General features: G+C 37.6%; 3 protein-coding genes across 3 annotated transcripts in view; 1 reads left to right on the top strand and 2 right to left on the bottom strand.

Moving 5' to 3' along the window:
* Positions 1-19,567, bottom strand: part of si:ch211-260e23.9 (uncharacterized protein LOC555795 homolog) — a 414,295-nt gene that overhangs the window by 40,813 nt on the left and 353,915 nt on the right. The window lies entirely within an intron of this gene.
* pop4 (POP4 homolog, ribonuclease P/MRP subunit) lies at positions 1,584-6,410 on the bottom strand. The gene is made up of 7 exons (XM_007235907.4): positions 6,317-6,410; positions 5,951-6,003; positions 5,149-5,372; positions 3,857-3,934; positions 3,694-3,755; positions 3,473-3,574; positions 1,584-2,382 (listed from the first exon to the last, which is right to left on the bottom strand). Exons 1-7 carry the CDS (start codon positions 6,321-6,323, stop codon positions 2,246-2,248), a joined length of 663 nt encoding a protein of 220 aa, XP_007235969.2. The 5' UTR covers positions 6,324-6,410; the 3' UTR covers positions 1,584-2,245.
* Positions 7,169-19,567, top strand: part of shcbp1 (SHC SH2-domain binding protein 1) — a 29,921-nt gene continuing 17,522 nt past the window's right edge. Inside the window, exons 1-7 of the mRNA XM_022665417.2 lie at positions 7,169-7,503; positions 8,667-8,882; positions 9,144-9,259; positions 10,112-10,320; positions 12,656-12,748; positions 15,844-16,074; positions 16,818-16,995. Of these exons, the coding sequence (XP_022521138.2) occupies positions 7,347-7,503; positions 8,667-8,882; positions 9,144-9,259; positions 10,112-10,320; positions 12,656-12,748; positions 15,844-16,074; positions 16,818-16,995 (1,200 nt within the window). The 5' untranslated portion in view covers positions 7,169-7,346. The remainder of the gene's footprint in view (positions 7,504-8,666; positions 8,883-9,143; positions 9,260-10,111; positions 10,321-12,655; positions 12,749-15,843; positions 16,075-16,817; positions 16,996-19,567) is intronic.

The raw sequence follows: 19,567 nt of genomic DNA, 5'->3' as shown, positions 1-19,567 counted from the left end.
AGAGCCCAGTAAAGCAGACAGAAACTGCTGTACACTGAAAAAATGATGAGTAAAATTTACTTTAAAAACGTTTCACACCTTTCTGTATTTGCTTTTTTTTAAGTAAATTTAATTTCAGATAAATTTAAGTAACTTCAACTTGGTTTCAAGACTTAAATGTTACAAAGAGTAAATAAGTGAACTGAGCTTCAGTCAATTCTTTCTTTTTGTAAACTTTATTTAATTTATTTTTGCTGAATCAATCATTTCTTTTAGTAAACTTTACTTCATTTCTGCATACAATATTACCTAATTGAAATTAGTTCATTTATATATTGTTACTCAAAATAATGTATGATACATGATATATTATAATTCCTGAAATTTAAATATTTTTAGGTAAAACACTGTCTCAACACATGGATGGCATGTAATACATTCTTTTTATGTGTTTTAACAAAAAATATTTAAATTTCAGGAATTATAATATTTGACCTTAATTTCTAAAAGCTGATGTTCGTAAGTTTTGGGATTTGGCGGATTTAGAGCCCTCTCTGGTGAGAATGGGTAATTGCACTGATCATGCGGAGGAATCTATTTTAACTGGCAGAGTTTTTATAACCAAACAGATCCTATTTTCTCCTCCTCTTTAACTCAAAATCATTCAATAAACAGCGATAATGAAACTGTGGTATAATCACAATAAACTCGAGGTTCTCCCCCTCTTGTATTATTTCTTATTTAGAAATTTACTCAAATAGAGCTATTCACTGTATACCAGCTCTACCTCTTCACAAGAACCCATGCTATGAAGAACCACTGCAAAGGTTTAGATAATCAAAAACTGCCTGTCCTTTTTTATTCTGCTTTCTACTAAACTGGTAAAAACAACACATCTGATTACTGATCTAATCAGCAGGGACTGTCTGTTCAGGTGAAATGTATCAGTGTTGGTTAGATCTGTGTTTCCTTGATTATCAGAGCCGGCTCTGAATGGTGCCTACTGTCCTATCACTTCTCAGAACATTATAAAAAAAAAATACATTCAGAGAATCTTGTGTAACTCTTCAAATACAGCATCAGATAACATTTCTCAGGTTTTTCTATGAAGCTCAGGTGAGCCGGCACTTCATGCTTCCCTCTCCTGACAACTTTTACAGAGATGCGGATTTCATTTTCCAGCAGGACAGATGGATGATCACAAGCCATCAAACCAAACTGGTTGAATAAATTTTTGCACCAGGAGTAAAGCAGCATAAAGTTATCCAAAAGCAGTGTGTAAGACTGGTGGAGGAGAACATGATGCCAAGATGCATAAAAACTGTGATTAAAAACCACCAGGGTTATTCCACCAAATATTGATTTCTGAACCCTTAAAACTTTATGAATATGAACTTGTTTTCATTGCATTATTTAAGGTCTGAAAACTATGCATATTTTTTTTGTTATTTCAGACATTTCTCTATTTCTGCAAATAAATGCTCTAAATGACAATATTTTTATTTGGAATTTGGAAGAAATGTTGTCTGTAGTTTATAGAATAAAACAACAATGTTCATTTTACTCAAACATAAACCTATAAATAGCAAAATCAGAGCAACTGATTCAGAAAATGAAGTGATCTCTTTATTTTTTACAGAGCTGTAAATCAGCTCGGCTACATCATAAATGAATTTAAATAAGGGTTTATCGGTTGAACAAATAAGACATAATTCAATATAACAAATAACATTATGCTCTTCTTATTGGTCTTTTAATAAACGTTATGCTGCATGTCCATTTAAAAAAAGATGCTAAATCATACAAACTAATTTTATTATTATGAAACCTGAAAAAATCTCCAATATACAGCAAAATGTAACACTTGCGACATCTTGTGGTCAAAACGTGATTTACAGTGGAACTTCCCACATGTGCAAAACAAAACTTTATTTACACAGAGATTATTAGAATGTACTGAAAATAAATGCAAACAAAAATACTGTCAGCCATAGTGTCCTGATATTACAGCAAAGCTTTAAATAAGGTTAAAGAATAAATTACAACACAAAAAAGCGCAAAAAAAAAAAAAAAAATTAAAGCCACGCCCATTCTATACCGAATATAATGAAGCATTTACATTACAGTAAGCAGCTCCCCCTTGTGGGCAAAATATACTACAACAAATCATCAGACCTGTGCTGCTCCAGCTGCAGACCTTCACAGCTGAAATATAAACCCCTATAATATCCAGTAGATGAGCAGAAGCTCCTCCTCCTCCTGCTCATTAAAGGTCGATGGTTCCCCTCACTTTGAACTTCTTGGCCGAGCGCTCGCTGGACCGCAGCTCGAACTTGCTGCCGTAGATGTGGGTGACGAAGTCTCCGATCTCCACGCTGAACACACTGTTCCTCTTCGGAATCGCTGAAAAAACACACACAGCCAGGTTCTGATTACTAACTGAAGAGTGGACGCCTCACAAGCTTAGCTAAACGCTTCTGAATAAATGCCAACGCTAACTAAATCTAGAAGAAGTATATAAAAAACAACTCAAAAACAAAAAAGCTATTTAAAAAAAGAAATATGGAAAACAAAATAAAATTAGTCTTTAAGTACTTTAAGTACTAAGGTGGGTGATATAGCCTTAAAATATTATTACAACAAAAACATTCAGACATTCAGTAGAAACACAAAATGTGGAAACAAACAGTTCTGGAGACATCAGAGAAACAGTAATAAATATAAGAAAAATAAAGCTTTAGAACAGAACAGGACTGGGAATGAATTGTAGGACCCAGAGAATATAGGACTAGGGGTATGAAGACCCAGGGAATTTAAGACTAGGAGGCTGTAGATGTAGGCCACTTTTGGACAAGGAGACTGTAGAACTAGGGACAGTATGACTAGAAGACTGTAGGACAAGGGGAGTGTAGGATTGTAGGACTATAAGACTGTAGAACTGGGCCACTAATGGACAAATAAACAAGGGAAATGTAGGACTAAATGACTCTAGGACTAGAAGACTGTAACCAGGGAATGTAAAACTAGGGGACTGTAGGAGCAGGGAACTGTAGACTAGAGGATAGAAGTACTAGGGGACTGTAGGACTAGGGGCTGTAAGAAGGGGACTGTAGAACCAAAGACAGTATGACTAGAAGACTGTAGGATTAGGGGACTGTAGGACTAGGGGACTGTAGGATTAGGGGACTGTAGGATTAGGGGACTGTAGGATTAGGGGACTGTATGACTAGAAGTCTGTAGGACTAGGAGACTGTAGGACTAGGGGATGTAGAACTAGGGGACTGTTGGACTAGTGGATTGTAGAACCAGAGACAGTATGAATATAAGATAGTAGGACTAGGAGACGGGGGCTATGGAACCAGAGACAGTAGATCTAAGGACTGTGTGACTAGGGGGCTGTAAATAACTGGGAATGTAGGACTAGAGAAACATATTTTTTTTGGACTGGGACATTGTGGATCTGGAAGACCACAGCACTGGAGTATTGTCTTACTTTTCAGTCTGTCTTCTTTGGTGATGATCTTAAAGACGTGCTTCAGCTCCTGCACCAGGATTCCAGTGGTCCCAACATAAGATGGACATTTTGATCGGACCACTGCAAGACAAAATAATGAAACACAAATAAATGTTGGGTAATCCTCCCGTATATATTGATGATATTTGATCAGAATCTGAGAGAGCTGTAGAGTGTAGAGTTGAGGAGCGTCCACTAACCTGTTAAAACTGCACCGTGGAAATCAGCCTTCAGGAGCTTCTGCTGGATGGTCTGTGGGTTGCTGTGGTAGATGTTACAGATTAAACACTGCAGGAATTAGAGCCAGACTTACAGTATCAGAATTTAAACTATCATATATAAATATATATTGATATTTATCACCTGCCAGGTTTGAGTCCGTTACACAGATCGATTATGTACTGTTTCCACAGCACATGTAGCGGCAGGAACAGCTCATACCTGCAGAATCAGAACCGGAAATAGTTATAATATTTACTTTAGTCTATTAATATAGTTATACATGGCAAAGCAATTTGCAACAACACCTGTCGACCACTTGGAACACCATAGCAACCAAGCCTTTCTACAGCAGTTACCTAGCAACAACATAGCAATCAACCAGTGGGGACTTCTTGAACATCCCAACCATTACATTTCTAGTTAAATACAGTCTAAAAGTGCAAACGTTTGGAAACATCATGTGTTCTTGAGTCAAAATTCCTTACAGAGAGACTTATTTACACTCACAGGGCTCTAGACTAACACAGTCCCAGCGTCCTGACGACAAAGCCGTTTCAAGCCGTTTTTGAGAAAACTGCCTGCTGGTTGAAGTATGACTGGGACTTTTCCTATTGCTTAGCATGTTAAAGTATATTCTTTTTTACGAACAATCAGCTTGCTAGAAAAGCCACAAGAGGAGGAAGGCCAATGTGGCACTAGCGGGGAAAGCCTCTAAAGAAATAATTGTGGTTGGTGGATCGCCATGTCAGTCAACTGGGGAGCTTCAAAAGTGGCAAAATTGCTGGCTAATGGCAGAACTGCACTTTTAAGATAAGCAGACATATCCTAAGGAACTGTGTTCTATACATTTCTTAATTGTGGTGGGTGTATTGCCATGTCAGTCAACTTGGGAGCTTCAAAATGGGCAAAATGAATCAGGGGAAAAAGCGTCAATTGCTGGCTAATGGCAAAACTGCACTTTTAAGATGAGCAGACATATTGTAAGGAACTGTGTTTTTAATTTTATTCTAAGTATAATTCCACTAGTTGAAAAAAAGTTTCTAACTGAAAATAAAATATAATTGTGTCTCTGTATAATATAATAACTTGACATTAAGGAGTCACAAATATATATATAACTCAAACAGACTGTCCAAACAACTGATGACATTATGGTAGTAAAATACACAAATACAATAGAAATGTAAACATAGATACATAGAATAAACATCTAAATATATATAATTTTTCACATTACTATTGTATTTGTTTTTGTATTGTTATGGGACAGATAATTTTCAGTTTGAGATGGTTCTGGGACGGTTGAGAATAAAGTTAGTCTGGAGCCCTGACTGGAGCCAAGTCACTTCATGTGAGGGGTCCTGATTTTTGCATTAATCTGCACTGCTGATGCAGGAATGTGGTGTGATGTTGTGATGAGATGTGGTACACACTTCTGATGCTCGGGTTTCAGCTGGAACACTTTTAGCTCCCGCCGTTCTTTAGCGTTGAGTCCTTTAGCTTTGGTCTTCTTTCCCCGGGTTCTGTTGGGTCTGGCGTACTGCAGGATCACAGCCTGGCGGAGCATCATGCTCTCGATCTCCTCGCCCTTCAGCTGCGGCAGGCTGCTCTTCAGGAACGCATTGGTGAACTTCTCCGCAGCCGTGCCAGGCTGAGACTGAACACACAACACAACACAGGCCAACATTGTTTTTTTATTATATACAGCTCTGGAAAAAATATGACACCACTTAAAAATGATAAGTTTCTTTGATTTTACCAAATTGAAAACCTCTGGAATATAATCAAGAGGAAGATGGATGATTACAAGCAATCAAATCAAGCTGAACTGATTAGATTTTTGCACCAGGAGTGTCATAAAGTTATCCAAAATCAGTATGTAAGACTGGTGGAGGAGAACATGCATAGATGCACGAAAACTGTGATTAAACCCAGGGTTTTTCCACCAAATGTTGATTACTGATCTCTTAAAATTTTATGAATATGAACTTGTTTTCTTTGCATTATTTGAGATTAGAAAGCTCTGCATCTTTTTTTGTTTTTTTCAACCATTTCTCATTTTCTGCAAATAAATGCTCTAAATGACAATATTTTTATTTGGAATTTGGGAGAAATGTTGTCCAACAATGTTCATTTTACTCAAACATAAACCTATAAATAGCGGTTCAAATAGCTTGGACTTATTGGTTTACTGTAAATAGAGCAAATCAGTCAGAACCTGAAAAGAACTCTCACCTGAACTCCTAGAAGTTTACCATCTTCTGGAGGAATACTGGAAAACGCTGCTTCTGTGAACAAGAAAAGAACAAAAAACAGCAATGACCGGCAAAGGAACACATTTCAGCTATTATGTTAAAAACATATAGTTTAGTGTTCAGTGACTTTAACAAAAAATAAAACAAAAACGAACCTTAAAGAACCTAAATCTAATGCTAGAGGAACGTTTAGTGTTATCTGGGGAAACAACAGCCCTGGATTGGTTATTTAGACTCAGTTCAGCAGGAAGACTCGGTTTACAACACACAACACTCACTAACAACCGCGCGTCGCTTTAATAAACCTGTTATTAATGTTATTAATACAATAATAATCCACACTTACCCGCCATGCTGGATCCACACCGGCTCCCCCAGTGCTGAAAGCCGATCACCGATCGCCAAGTCCGGTACGTGAGACCTGAGTAATCAACCGCAGCTTCCCTGATTCAGTCATTTCTACAGTACATGTGTTTTATGTCCTTTTTTAAAATACATTTTGGTTATAAATGTTATAAATTACTCAAAATTATTTCTAAAATGTCTAAATTTATAGTTAATAAAAATCATTTTTTATTTAGACCTCTGTATACTAATGTATTTATGTTTTTTACAAAAGACTTTCTGAGGTGTAGATGTCCTATAATGTTATAAACGGCATTAAACCTTTTTATAATAATAATAAAAAATACTTACCACTCCGTAAAGCTACAAAATTATTTCAAATTAGAGATTTAACATCTTTTTATTTAATACATTTTGAAGTGTAAACTTGTGTGTATAGTAAAACATTTTTTTCAGTTTTTGAGTTTTAAAGTCTGTCCCCTTTAAAAATAAAAAAGCATATGTTTCAGGTATTTTATGTAACATTATAGGTATGTATAAACAAAGAAAATATTTTATTTATTCTGATCTAGATCATTTAGTAAAAAGTTGTTTGCATCAAATTATGGTGCAAAATTGGACAAAAAATGTCAAAACTACACTATATTTAAAGCAAATAAAAATAAAAAAAATCGCAAGGTAATACACATAGACAAAAACAATCTTTTATTAATAATTTTATTTATAATTTTCTAATTTTATTTTTTTTATTTCTATAAAATCCACGTCTTTTACAAAAGCCCCGCCCCCTCTTGGGCGAAACCGCTCTCTATTGGTCCGCTGTCACCGGACGCCACTTTCTATTTGTCCGCGCGTTTGCAGGGTGGATTTGAATGCAGCTGATTTGAAGCGAGCAGTGAGGAGAGTTCAGTTATTTAGTTATTTTTATTTAATTTAAATTCACACTTTTTACACAGTTACGGGTTTATATGCGTGTTTATATATTTAGTTGATTATTTGTAGTATTTAGATTGTAGTTGAGTGTTTTTGAGATGAAGGCTGAGGGCGGTGGAGTGTGTGTATCTGAGGGTGGAGAGCAGCGGCCGGTGGATGATCAACAGCAACAACCGGACCAGACCGACCCAGAGCCAGAACCAGAGCCAGAGCCAGAACCTGAACCAAAACCGGCGCCCAGACTCTTACCCAGAGGTACCAGAACCGACTTACTGATTTACTAAGAAACTAATGCAGTACAGCGAAGTGTCAGTGAGACAGCTTAGAGATACAGCCAGCGGTTTAACACAACAACTTAGCTAGCACTAACTTACCAGCTAACGAGGTTAACAAACTAACGTTAGCTAGCTTACTTATAAGTAACGTTAAGTGATTGATTAATTAACTAACTAACTAACTAACCTAGCTAACTAAATAAGTAGTTATTATTTAATTAATGAACTAACTAACTAACTAACCTAGCAAACTAACTAACTAAAGTTACCTAAATAAGTATTTAAATAACAAGCAAACTAACTAGCTACCTAACTAGTTGACTAACTAACGTTACCTAGGTAACTAGTTAACTGACAAGTTAACTAACTAACTAGTTACTATCTATCTAACTAAATCACTAGTTAACTAACTAACTAACTTAGTTAACTATCTATCTAGCTAACTAAATCACTTTATACGGTCATGATAAACCTGGGAAAGTCATGAAATTCAAAAATAGCAATTTCCAAGGATTGATTAGTTTTGGAAAAATAAAAAAGACCTAGAACGTTTTGGAAAAGTCCTGAAAACCTTGTCCACAAATCCTTTATGTTTCAGTTTATTGAAGGAGAAAAGCTATTTTGAGCTACAAATACATCAGCTCAGAGTTAATTCAGTAATTTAGCCTTATAGAGTAGAGCTCTCAGGATCTGACACGCATTTTATTATTAAAGATTGAGTGTCAACATTTTTATCAGATTCATTTTAGGCCTACTATCTTCAATTTTGTTTTTGTGTCTGCACTGATGTTTTAAAAATCATATGGTCATGAAAATGTCCCTTGAAAAATCATGAAAATGTATTGGTTAAAACATGTATGAGCCATGAACATAACTATGACCATGAAAACTTAAAAATAAAACATAACTATAAAACCATTAACTGTGGTACTGTGTGTAGCAAAGTGCAGTTACAAATGACTGTTTATGTGGCCAGTTATGTTGACAAATTGATCCATCCTTAATAATGTCTCCATAAGCACAGAGCGGGATAACAGTAAAAATTCTGCAGAATTTCATTCAGAAAGTGAACATTTCTATGGGTAAAACGCAGGTATAGTGATGATATATCGCTGTAAGTGATGGGAACTCTTTCCTCTGTAGCGATGTTTCAGGATGACGAGCACGATGAAGAGGAGGATGACGAGGATGACGATGAAGAAGATGACAGCGGCACAGATGGGCTGTCTAACGATGAAAAGCTGTGCACACATTTACAGCGGGCCGAGGCGTTCGGGAGCGCGGGGCTGCCTCACATCTTCCAAACCAACCATCTGCTTTTCTACGAGAGATTCAAAGCCTATCAGGATTACATGCTCGGTAACTCGCTGCATATTAACCTCATCATCTGTAGATGTGTCACTGTTTATTATGTTCATAATCACATCTGCTGATCTCTATACTGAATAGATCAGCAAATGGATAAATACAGTATATATAATACTTTTTAAAATATTATATTAAAATTCCCTGAGGTATAATATATAAAGTATATAAAATATCTAAAATATAAATGTTTGACCTCCATTAGACCTCTGAAACCTCTCCTCACCCATCTCTGTCTCTGTCTGTCTGCTGCAGGCGACTGTAAACCTTCAGAGGTGCAGGAGTTCACTGCGGATTACCTGGAGAAGGTGGTGGAGCCATGTGATTGGCAGGCGCTGTGGCACACTGACATGGTTGATGTTCTAGTTGAAGTGAGTGCAAAGAGTATTTGCTCGTCTGCCTTTTCACACCTACACAAAATGACTAGTTTCTTTGATTTTACCAAATTGAAAACCTCTGGAATATAATCAAGAGGAAGATGGATGATCACAAGCCATCAAACCACCAAACTGAACTGCTTGAATTTTTGCACCAGGAGTAAAGCAGCATAAAGTTATCCAAAAGCAGAGTGTAAGACTGGTGGAGGAGAACATGAGTTATTCCACCAAATATTGATTTCTAAACATTTAAAACTTTATGAATGTGAACATTGTATATGAATATTGTTTTCTTTGCATTATTTGAAGTCTGAAAGCTCTGCAATTTGTTTGTTATTTTTGCCATTTCTTATTTTCTCCAAATAAATGCTCTAAATGACAATATTTTTATTTGGAATTTAGGAGAAATGTTGTCTGTAGTTTATAGAATAAAACAACAATGTTAATTTTACTTAAACATAAATAGCAAAATCAGAGAAACCTATTTAGAAACTGAAGTGGTCTTTTTATTTTTTTCTAAAGCTATATGAACTTGAGTGACATCCTTTTCTTAATCCATAGGGTTTAATATGATCTCAGCCCAACCTTTACAGCTATAAGAGCTTCAGCTCATCTGGAAAGGCTTTACACAGGTTTAGGAGTGTGTTTATGGAATTTTTTCTCATTCTTCCACAAATACATTCGTGAAGTCAGACATTGATGTTGGATGGGAAGCTCTGGTTATCAGTCTCTATTCTAATCCATCCCAGAGGTGTTCCATCAGGTTGAAGTCAGGACTCGACTGTGCAGACCAGTCAAGTTCTTTCACACCAGACTCACTCATGCATGTCTTCATGTGTTCTGCAGGTGGTGGATGTTGACTATAAGGAGCTGAAGGGGAAGGTGGAGCTAGTGGAGCCCCTGCAGTGCGAGTATCGAGGTTGTGACCTCACTGAGGACTCGGTGAAGACGTTACTGGAGGCCAAGCAGAATAAAGTCCCGCTGCAGGAGCTCCATGTGGTTTATGATGAATCCGGAGAATTCGACCAGACAGCTCTCGCTCTGGAACATCTCAGGTTCAGCTCTCTTACTCAGTTACTCACACACATAACCACACACTCTACATGGAAGGCACATGGAGATGGTTGGAGTTATGCAATAAGGAGTAACCATTTCAATTCATATAGAAATCACATTAAAATCAGTGGATGAAGATATAAATCTGTACCAGTGGTAACATATTTAGAGTTTATACTAAAAAAGAATGGAATGGTAGAAGCTTAAATTGAACTAGAAAAGGTTTTAATAATCAAAATTCTTGAATGTTTGACCAACGTTTTTATTTTCTTTTTTTTTTATTTTTTATTTTTTATTTTTTTTACATCCTGGCATAAATACCAACAAAACACTTTTTCCTCAACTGTGTTATTATAATCCTAAATTTACCTCAGTAGTGCTGTTCTAATCCTGAATTTACCTGAGTAGTGCTGTCCTAATCATGAATTTACCTTAGAATGGTATTCTAATCATGCATTTACCTCAATAGTGCTGTTCTAAGCATGAAATTACTTCAGTAGTGCTGTTGCAATCATAAATGTATGATTTGAAAAATATTGCATATTTGTGGAAGAAATAATCAGATTTGGAAATGTCAGTTGTGATTATGCTGCTATGATGACTATATTTTAAAACATTATTTCCAAAAGAAAAAAATAATAAATATATATATATTATCATTATTGTACATTAACGAGTTTCGGGGTCGCTGTGGGGTCAGTGGGTGGGGTTTCAGTAGCAGGGTGTTTACAGTTCTGCAGTAGCTGCTGCTGTTGTTGTGCTGATCCGACTGGTTCTGAGATCAGTTTGAACACACTCTCAGTCTGAACGCCCCGGGGCTCCTGCTGAGCCGGCTGCCTCGGCTGTACGTCGAGTCGGACCGTAATGTTTAGTGACACTCTGAATAGAGTCAGCTGAAGTGCTGCTGAAGTAAGTAGGACACGCCGCTTTTTAAATGTAAATATTGTGCAGAAATGTTTGCTTATGATTCATTTCTGGCGCGTACCTTCATACTCGCGGCATAAACCCGGCTTTCACAGTCTGTCAGCTGCTTCTGTCACTTTATAAGATCTTTTAAAATGCCTCCAGACGCACTGCAGCAGCTACACTTGTGTGCATGCTTTAGCTTAACTGTATTATACAGAACATTGCAAATATATTAGATAGGTATTATTATGGTTTCAAGATCTGTTCTAATCATGAATTTACCTCAGTAGTGCTGTTCTAATTATAAATTTACTTCAGTAGCGCTGTTCTAATTATAAATTTACTTCAGTAGCGCTGTTCTAATCATTAATTTTTCACAGTAATTCTTTTCTAATTATACAATGATCATAGTAGTGTTGTTCTAATTATACAATTATCACAGTCGTGTTGTTCTAATCATTTTCCACAGTAGTTCTGTTCTAATTATGAATTAACTTCAGTAGTGCTGTTCTAATCATGAATTTTACACAGTAGTGCTGTTCTAATTATAAATTTACCTCAGTAGTGCTGTTCTAATTATGAATTAACCTCAGTAATGCTGTTCTAATCAGGAATTTACCTCAGTAGTGCTGAGCTTTGCACAAATATTAGATAGGTATTATTATGGTTTCAAGATCCTTAAAATTCTTAATTTTATCCCATTTTATTTTCTCTCCAGTCTAGCTAGGCTAATTGTCCCACCCATTTAGCTGATAGTCACAACACAAGGAGGGAGCACACACGCCTCCTCCGATACATGTGAAGTAAGACTCCGCCTCTTTTTGAACTGCTGCTGATGCAGCATTGTTGAGTAGCATCACAGCGCTAATGCTCGGAGGAAAGCGCAGCGGCTCTCAGGAGTCCGGCAGCTGATGGAAAGCTGCATAACTGGGATCAGCGCCCCCTTAAATTAATTTGTCCAAAAATAAAGCATTTATTTTTCTTCAAATGTCTTAAATCTATCCCACATTTTTGTATTAACTCAGTGATTTAATGATTAAAGACTGAAATCCAAGAGGGGCTGGTTTCAGGTTTGGTTTTAGCTAGTGGCTGCATTAAAATCAATAGGGAAAAAAAATAAATCTATATAGCAGTGGACAAATAGCTATTTTATTAAGCGTGAGGAGACGAAACTCAGAGATGTGCGTCCGGACGGGACTAAAATTACCGGAGGAGCACGGAGTTCAGAGAAAAACAGTAGATAATTCAGCCTGTAATTTTCTCAGAGAACGTCTGAGAAAAACACAAACATGATCGTTCTGGATGGAAATAAAATCACAGAGGATAAAAAAAAACCCATAAAAGAAAAAATACCCCAGAACCCCCTGAGAAACTGTGTGTGTAGATTTGCTTGTTTCCTGTTTTTAGATCGTGATTTTGTCTCTGCAGGTTTTTCTATAAGCACATATGGAGGCCGTGGGATGAAGATGAGGATGATGAGTTTGATTACTTCGTTCGCTGTGTGGAGCCTCGTCTCCGAATGTAAGTGTGTGTTTTCTCTCTGTGCAGTGATGTCATCACTTCCAAATGCAGATGGTTGCGAAATATATATTATTGTGCAAACGTTTTAGGCACCTGTGGGAATTTCAGTAAAGAAAAAGCTTCTTATCTGTGCAGTAAGTGTTTATTATCTCAGTAAAACACATTACAGCATTACAATAAATACAAACAGCAATGTTTCCTGAAACATCTCCTAATCTCTCCTCCTCATCTGAGTTTAATAGAGTTATTTATTTCTAGTTCTCATCATATTAATCAACACCTGGTTTGGTAAATTACTGGTTAGCTACAGGTGAGCTGCTGATGGAACTGAACATATATATATATATATACACACACATGCTGGCTGAGGAGCATCCAGGAGAAATCTGGAATCTCTACACTTTTGCTCTGTTCAAATCATATGTGGTGTTTTTTTCAGGTAAAAACTTGTATTGCTGAGGTAAATGGATTTGCTTTGGTGCCTAAAACTTTTGCACAGTACTGTATATTAGTTAAGAAATATACTAGGGGGTGATGAGGGTAATGAGGATTGCCAATGCATGTGTTTTTGAGTCAAAATAAAGGTTGATTGATTGATTGATTGGAGCCCTTTTCGATACTATAATAAACCTTTTTTTAAATTTAAATGCAGAGGTGGAAAGTAATGAATTACATTTACTCAAGTTACTGTAATTGAGTAGATTTTATGAGTAATTTGTAAAGTAGTTTTTAAAATAGGTGATTTTACTTGTACTGCAGTACATTTTGACACAAGTAATTTACTTTGCTACATTGGAAAACTCCCAATTACTGAGTAAAAAATAAAATACTGGGGAAAAACAATTTGTCTGAATTAAAAACAAATTGGCACAAAAACTTCCACATCAAACCTGAGAAAGCATGTGGTGTAAGTATTTTTATCATGAAACAATCTGCTTAAATGTGAAAAACATGTAAATAGCAGTTAAAGCACAGCAATGGCAAGTTAAAAAATAATAATGAACTGTAAAACTATAAAATTACAGTTTATAGTCACCTATATTACCATAAACTTTAAATAGTAAAGAAAAAGTGGATCATAAAAACCTATACCACTTGTTTTATGGGGTGATCTGAACAAATCCTGCCTGAAAGGTCCAAATTATTATGTGGAATAATAGTTCATTAAAAACGATTGAATTTATGATTTGTTTTGTTTTTACTTTTTTACATCAAATAATTAAAAGTAACTATAACTTTTACTCAAAGTACTTTTTAAATTGAGTACTTTTTACTTTTACTTGAGCAGAATTTTAGCAAAGTAAAGGTAAAGGTCTCCGGGACCTGCTGTTCTCTGATTAGTCGAGAAGGAGAGGTTGGGAAACGCAGCAGTATGGTAATGAAGGATGTCCTGGTTTGTAATAAGGGGACCGAGTACTGAGTGCTTGTTCACCAAGACTTTAAAAATACTGTCTTTCAGTTTAATATGTAGAGAACCAGTTCAGCACACTTTACACTCTGAATATCGCTCTGATATGTAACTCCAGCGCTCTCCAGCAGATGTCAGTGTTTTACTTTATTCATTATTCTCAGTTTACTCTGTTCAATATCTGATTTTACTCACAGTAATAAATAAATCAGTCTCCGGTGGCGTCATCGCTCTGCGCTGCAGTTCCAGCTCTCACCACAGGGTGTCAGTGTTGCCTAAACGTTTAACCCGATCAGTATCTGCATTGATTCTCAGCAGGATGAGGAGGCTGCTCGTTTTTATGGATCGCTTCTAAATCTCACCTATTGCATTTACAACACTCAATAAAACTCAGACTTACAGTCCGAACAGAATTAAACGCTGAGAGCTCCTGTGCTTTATCATGATTTTGTCACTCTTTGATTTAATCTTCATTTGTTACCGAAGCGGACGGACAGAGTTTTGGCTCCTCCTGCAGAATTGCGGGGTTGTTATCCGGCGTGGGGACTGAGGACGGGGTCAAGCCGGGTTACGCTTTACTCTAATTTATTCTGCTCTACAGCGTTTCCCTCGCTTTACGAGCTGCTGTGAAACCCAGGCCGTGGAGGATGTGCTCTTACAGACTTCTGAAAAAAAAGGACAAACCAGGACATCCTTCATTACCGTACTGCTGCGTTTCTCTACCTCTCCTTCTCAAATAATCAGAGAACAGCAGCTCCCAGAGACCGAAGCTCAGATTACATTTAAATTATACAAAAATAATGTAGATTTAATGTTCATCATATGGTCGAAAAGGGCTCCACTTAGGATTCGGCAGTGTTCACACCAGTATTTATTTTAATATGTGATTTTTAGAGTTTGATTTTTAGTCTTTTGACTAAAATATTAAATGGGTTTGGTCATTTAGTTGTGAACATTTTAGTCTATTATATAAAAAGTCTTGTTTTGAAGACCAATCTGAAAATAATCCTTACATTTATTAAACAAAAACAGAGTCAAATATCCCCAACCAGCAGCGGTCAGGTGGTCATGTAGTTTCCCACTTTGGTCTGATAAAGTTATAACTATATCTGTCTGTGTGTGTGTGTGTGTGTGTGTGTCTCTCTCTGTCTGTGTGTGTGTGTGTCTCTCTGTCTGTGTGTGTGTGTGTGTCTCTCTGTCTGTGTGTGTGTGTGTCTCTCTGTCTGTGTGTGTGTCTCTCTGTCTGTGTGTGTGTCTCTCTGTCTGTGTGTGTGTCTCTCTGTCTGTGTGTGTGTCTCTCTGTCTGTGTGTGTGTCTCTGTCTATGTGTGTGTGTGTGTGTATCTCTGTATCTGTGTGTGCGTGTCTCTGTCTGTGTGTCTCTCTCTGTCTGTGTCTGTCTCTGTGTGTGTGTGTGTGTCTGTGTGTGTTTCTCTCTCTGTCTGTGTTTCTCTCTCTGTCTGTGTTTCTCTCTCTGTCTGTGTGTCTCTCTCTCTGTGTCTCTCTCTCTGTGTCTCTCTCTCTGTGTCTCTCTCTCTGTGTCTCTCTCTGTCTCTCTCTCTCTTTCTGTGTTTCTCTCTCTCTTTCTGTGTTTCTCTCTCTGTCTGTGTATCTCTGTCTGTGTGTCTCTCTCTCTCTGTCTCTCTCTCTCTTTGTGTCTGTCTCTGTCTGTGTGTCTCTATCTGCAGGTATTATGATATTCTGGAGGAGCGTGTGGCTCCGGGTCTGGTGGAGGAGTACCGCTCGGTTCTAGATCGCTGTTCTCAGAAGTTCCGGGAGTTCTCCAGCCTGAGGAACGTTCTGAGCAGCGAGCCGGACTCCGAGCTCAATAACGTCTCCATGGTGGAGGGTCTGCGCATGTGTGAGCAGATGGAGGCACTCAAACGCAAACTGCTCATCATCGAGAACCCGCTGCTCAGGTGTGTGTGTGAGAATGTGTGTGTGAGAGTGAGAGAGTTTGACTGCCAGAGTGTGAGACCACCATATTATTTATCATTTTTATTTATTTATTTATTTATTTTTGTTTATATGTATGTTTTTTGTAGTCATTGCCTCTCCCCTATCCCCTATATCATAAGAACTTCAGTAATGTATGAGTAGGGATGCACAAAAAAAATTTGACCTAAACTGGAAAAAAAAGTGAAAAGACAGAATAAGAAGTCATTTATTTAATGTCATGTTGTCGAGTTTCTTCTAAAGTTAGGATTGTTATCAGCAGTGGCGGCAGCAGGCTCAAGATTTTTTATATATATATATATATTTTGTTTTTTAATAGTAAAAGAAAAAACAATGGAGGATTTAACAATGTGACTTCATTTTAAATAAGAATATGAAAAGTTAATGGATTTTCTTCAATAGTTAACCTGAACCTGTGCTGAAGATCAGTAAAGATGATTGACGTTGCCTAAAGTCTCCCTGAAGTCATATTTTATATAACAGCACCTTTTTCGAAATAAAGACCCTCTCTATTGTTGAAATATCACTGACCCTTCTATACAGCCAATACTTTTATTATTCACAGTACTTTTCTCAGCCCTACCAGTTACATGATGCCCCGCCCCCACCTGATCTGTAAATCAGCTGAGTGACAGCTGAGTCTGGTGACTGTGTGTGTGCAGGACCTTATTAATGCTGTGTGTGTGTTTGTGTGTTTTCCCTGCAGGTATGTTCTGGGCCACAGGATGAACTGTGGTCAGCAGTCCTGCAGTGCTAAAGGTGAGCGTGCTGGCGGGGGCAGGGTGGTACACGTGGTCTCCAGCTCCAGCACCGTCCAGCTGCTGCATGGATTAATGACAGAGAAGCTCCTCCCACTTTACTCGGGCCGGGAGTACGAGGTGCAGGTATGCAAACGCCCTGATTAAACACTCTGACCTGTTTCAGTTTAGTTTAGTTTTAGAAGTTTAGAAAAATGACAATGTATCAAAATATTGCAACATTACGTTTAGCAGCATTGTACTGTTTCCCAAAAACACACTATACCAGGGGTGTCAAACTCATTTTGGCCGAGGGCCACATTGGCATATTGGCTGTCCTCCGAGGGCCAGATGTAACTTATAAATATAAGAAAATGTAACCAAATGTAATATATGTAAATGAATGTAATTACTCCTTAAAGGGGACATGAAACACTTCAAGTATTTAGTATAATTCACAAGATGTATTTTCACTCTAACAAATTGTATAAGTTTAACAGTTGTCAGTGAAGCGGAATTAAAATAATAAGCAATCTAAATGTCATTTTTTTAAGTAAGGGCAGCGCCATCTTGTCCCAGCGCTGAAAGTGACGTCACGAGGTTGGTTCTCGCACGCCTCACTACTATAATCTATGAGAATACCGTAATTTAGATCCTCAATAGATCATAAAATCCAAACCAAAACTCAATGCAGATCGGGGGGGCACTTTTGTATTGTCCCTGTGTGTAGTAATACTGGGAGTAGTGAAATTTAATAGGGTGAGGAATGAGAAATATTCACTTTCACTTTCATACCTTCAGCGGGGGCTCGCAGCGCTGAAGCGTGAGAATCCTCAAGTTAGCTGTAATGCTAGGGGTTAGTGGCGAGCACTTTCTAGACCAGGACTATGTGAAGGAGAGGGGTTTGAGTCAGGAGCATTAGCGCCGGATAAATAAGCTGCAGTCCGAGGCTTTTTTCCTCCGTTTTTTATTTTTCCTCTGATCAGCTGGGATGTACAGACCTTCCGAATGTGTAACGTTACTATGAGAGCAGCAGCTGTACGAGCCAAACAACGCGCTCACCCAGCAGAGCAGCGAGAGGTACCGTTACCGAAAGTCTAGATAAAATGACAATTTAAAGAGAACATAGCTAGCGTTAGCTACTTAGCTAGCTATCTTATTATAGCTAGCCAACGCTAGTTAACTAGCCAACACTAACTAGATGAAGCTAAGTAACGTTACCCAGTAAGCCTTATAACTTCTAAACTGAACGGTTTATTGCTTGTTGCTCTATTAACATAAATCCTGTTATGAAATCCAAAAACTCCATCAATCAAGAACCAAACTATACAAGTGAATAGAAATGACATAAAATACAAGTTATATTAACTTTGATCAAAACGTTTGATACTGAAAAGAGGCTTAATAAATATAAAATCAAAAATTGTGAGCTGTGACAGATTTAGCATTTCCTCATCCAACCACTAGTGGGAGCTGCAGCAGCACAAGCCCACAGTCTTTACTGAGTCAGAGCTACAGCCCAGCCACGGGCTACAGGACTCAGCTGAGCCAGTCTGGAGCGTTTTTAAAATTTTAAGTTCTTCTGTGTATGAAATAAAATAACCCCACTAACCGGATAATACAGCTCTCTACAGTTCATATTTCAGCCCAAGCAGCTAACAGCAGCAGTTTAGAGCAGCCATCCCGGAGTCACTGCTCGGATTACATTATAAACAGGTCAGTTAGCGCGCTGCTAACCTCAGGATGTTTATAACTACGGAGTTTAGTGGACACACCACGGCTGCAAGGTTAGACTGTTGAAGAAATCAGTAAAGGCTGGTTAGATAAGTGATTCACCTCCTCGTCCTTTGCTGAGGTGAAACTGCGACTAGCGATGTCACAGTGATGTTTATTAACGTCATTAAAACAGATTTTATCAGCTATTGTCTTATAAATATTTACACATAATTTATATCTCTTCTAAAAAGCGTTTATTTTCGTCAGTAACACAAAATGCATACCGGTCTTTCGCCTTGAAGCACAGCCGTCCGTCTGCATCAACTTTTCTTTTTCTGGATATTATGGGATAAACATGTCTCAATTCCACCCGCGAAGTTACACCTTCCCTCCGGCAGGGTTTCCACATCAATGACTACACTGCCGTGTAGTGGCAGTAAGCCGTAACTTTGCGGGTAATACAATCGACAAGCATTGTGGGAAATGTATTTTTTGGTCAAAGAACGCTTCTGACCTATTTATTATAGACACTAAGATTTTACAAGCTCTCGCGGGCCACATAAAAAGACGTGGCGGGCCACATTTGGCCCGCGGGCCTTGTGTTTGACACATGTGCACTATACTATAATAAAATAATAGATTCTGTGTAAAAAATGGTGTCAGACAGCGGTTTATTTACAGTATTTTACAGAATTATATGGCCTATTTTCTTACATAAGGTGCACCGGATTATATAGCACATTTTAAAAGAGACAAAAGTAAGGAACATGGGTGTTGTCATGTTTCCCTTCTAATAGGGAAACTGGAAAAAGCACCTAAGTAAACAAAACTGTAATTCTTAAAAAAATATATATCTTCCAATGTCAAACGAGTGCTGGATGTTTGGATGCATTTACAGTAAGCTTAGAAGATTTCCAATATTGCTGTTAGCAGCAGCATTTAGCGCTACCGCCTGATAGTGCTACACTGAGAAACCTGAGTGCTCTGACTACAGTCTGATATA

The sequence above is a fragment of the Astyanax mexicanus genome, chromosome 23, assembly GCF_023375975.1.
Source record: "Astyanax mexicanus isolate ESR-SI-001 chromosome 23, AstMex3_surface, whole genome shotgun sequence".
NCBI lineage: Eukaryota > Metazoa > Chordata > Actinopteri > Characiformes > Acestrorhamphidae > Astyanax > Astyanax mexicanus.
The sequence above is the reverse complement of the archived record's forward strand: the minus strand, read 5'-3'. Positions and strand labels throughout refer to the sequence as shown.

Bases quoted from the DNA above. Each gene is read 5' to 3' on its own strand.
- pop4 (XM_007235907.4), bottom strand. The intron at 3,935-5,148 runs GTGTGTACCACA...CTGATTCTGCAG, and splicing joins CTGAAACCCGAGCATCAGAA to GTATGAGCTGTTCCTGCCGC. The intron at 3,756-3,856 runs GTGATAAATATC...CATCTACCACAG, and splicing joins AACGGACTCAAACCTGGCAG to CAACCCACAGACCATCCAGC.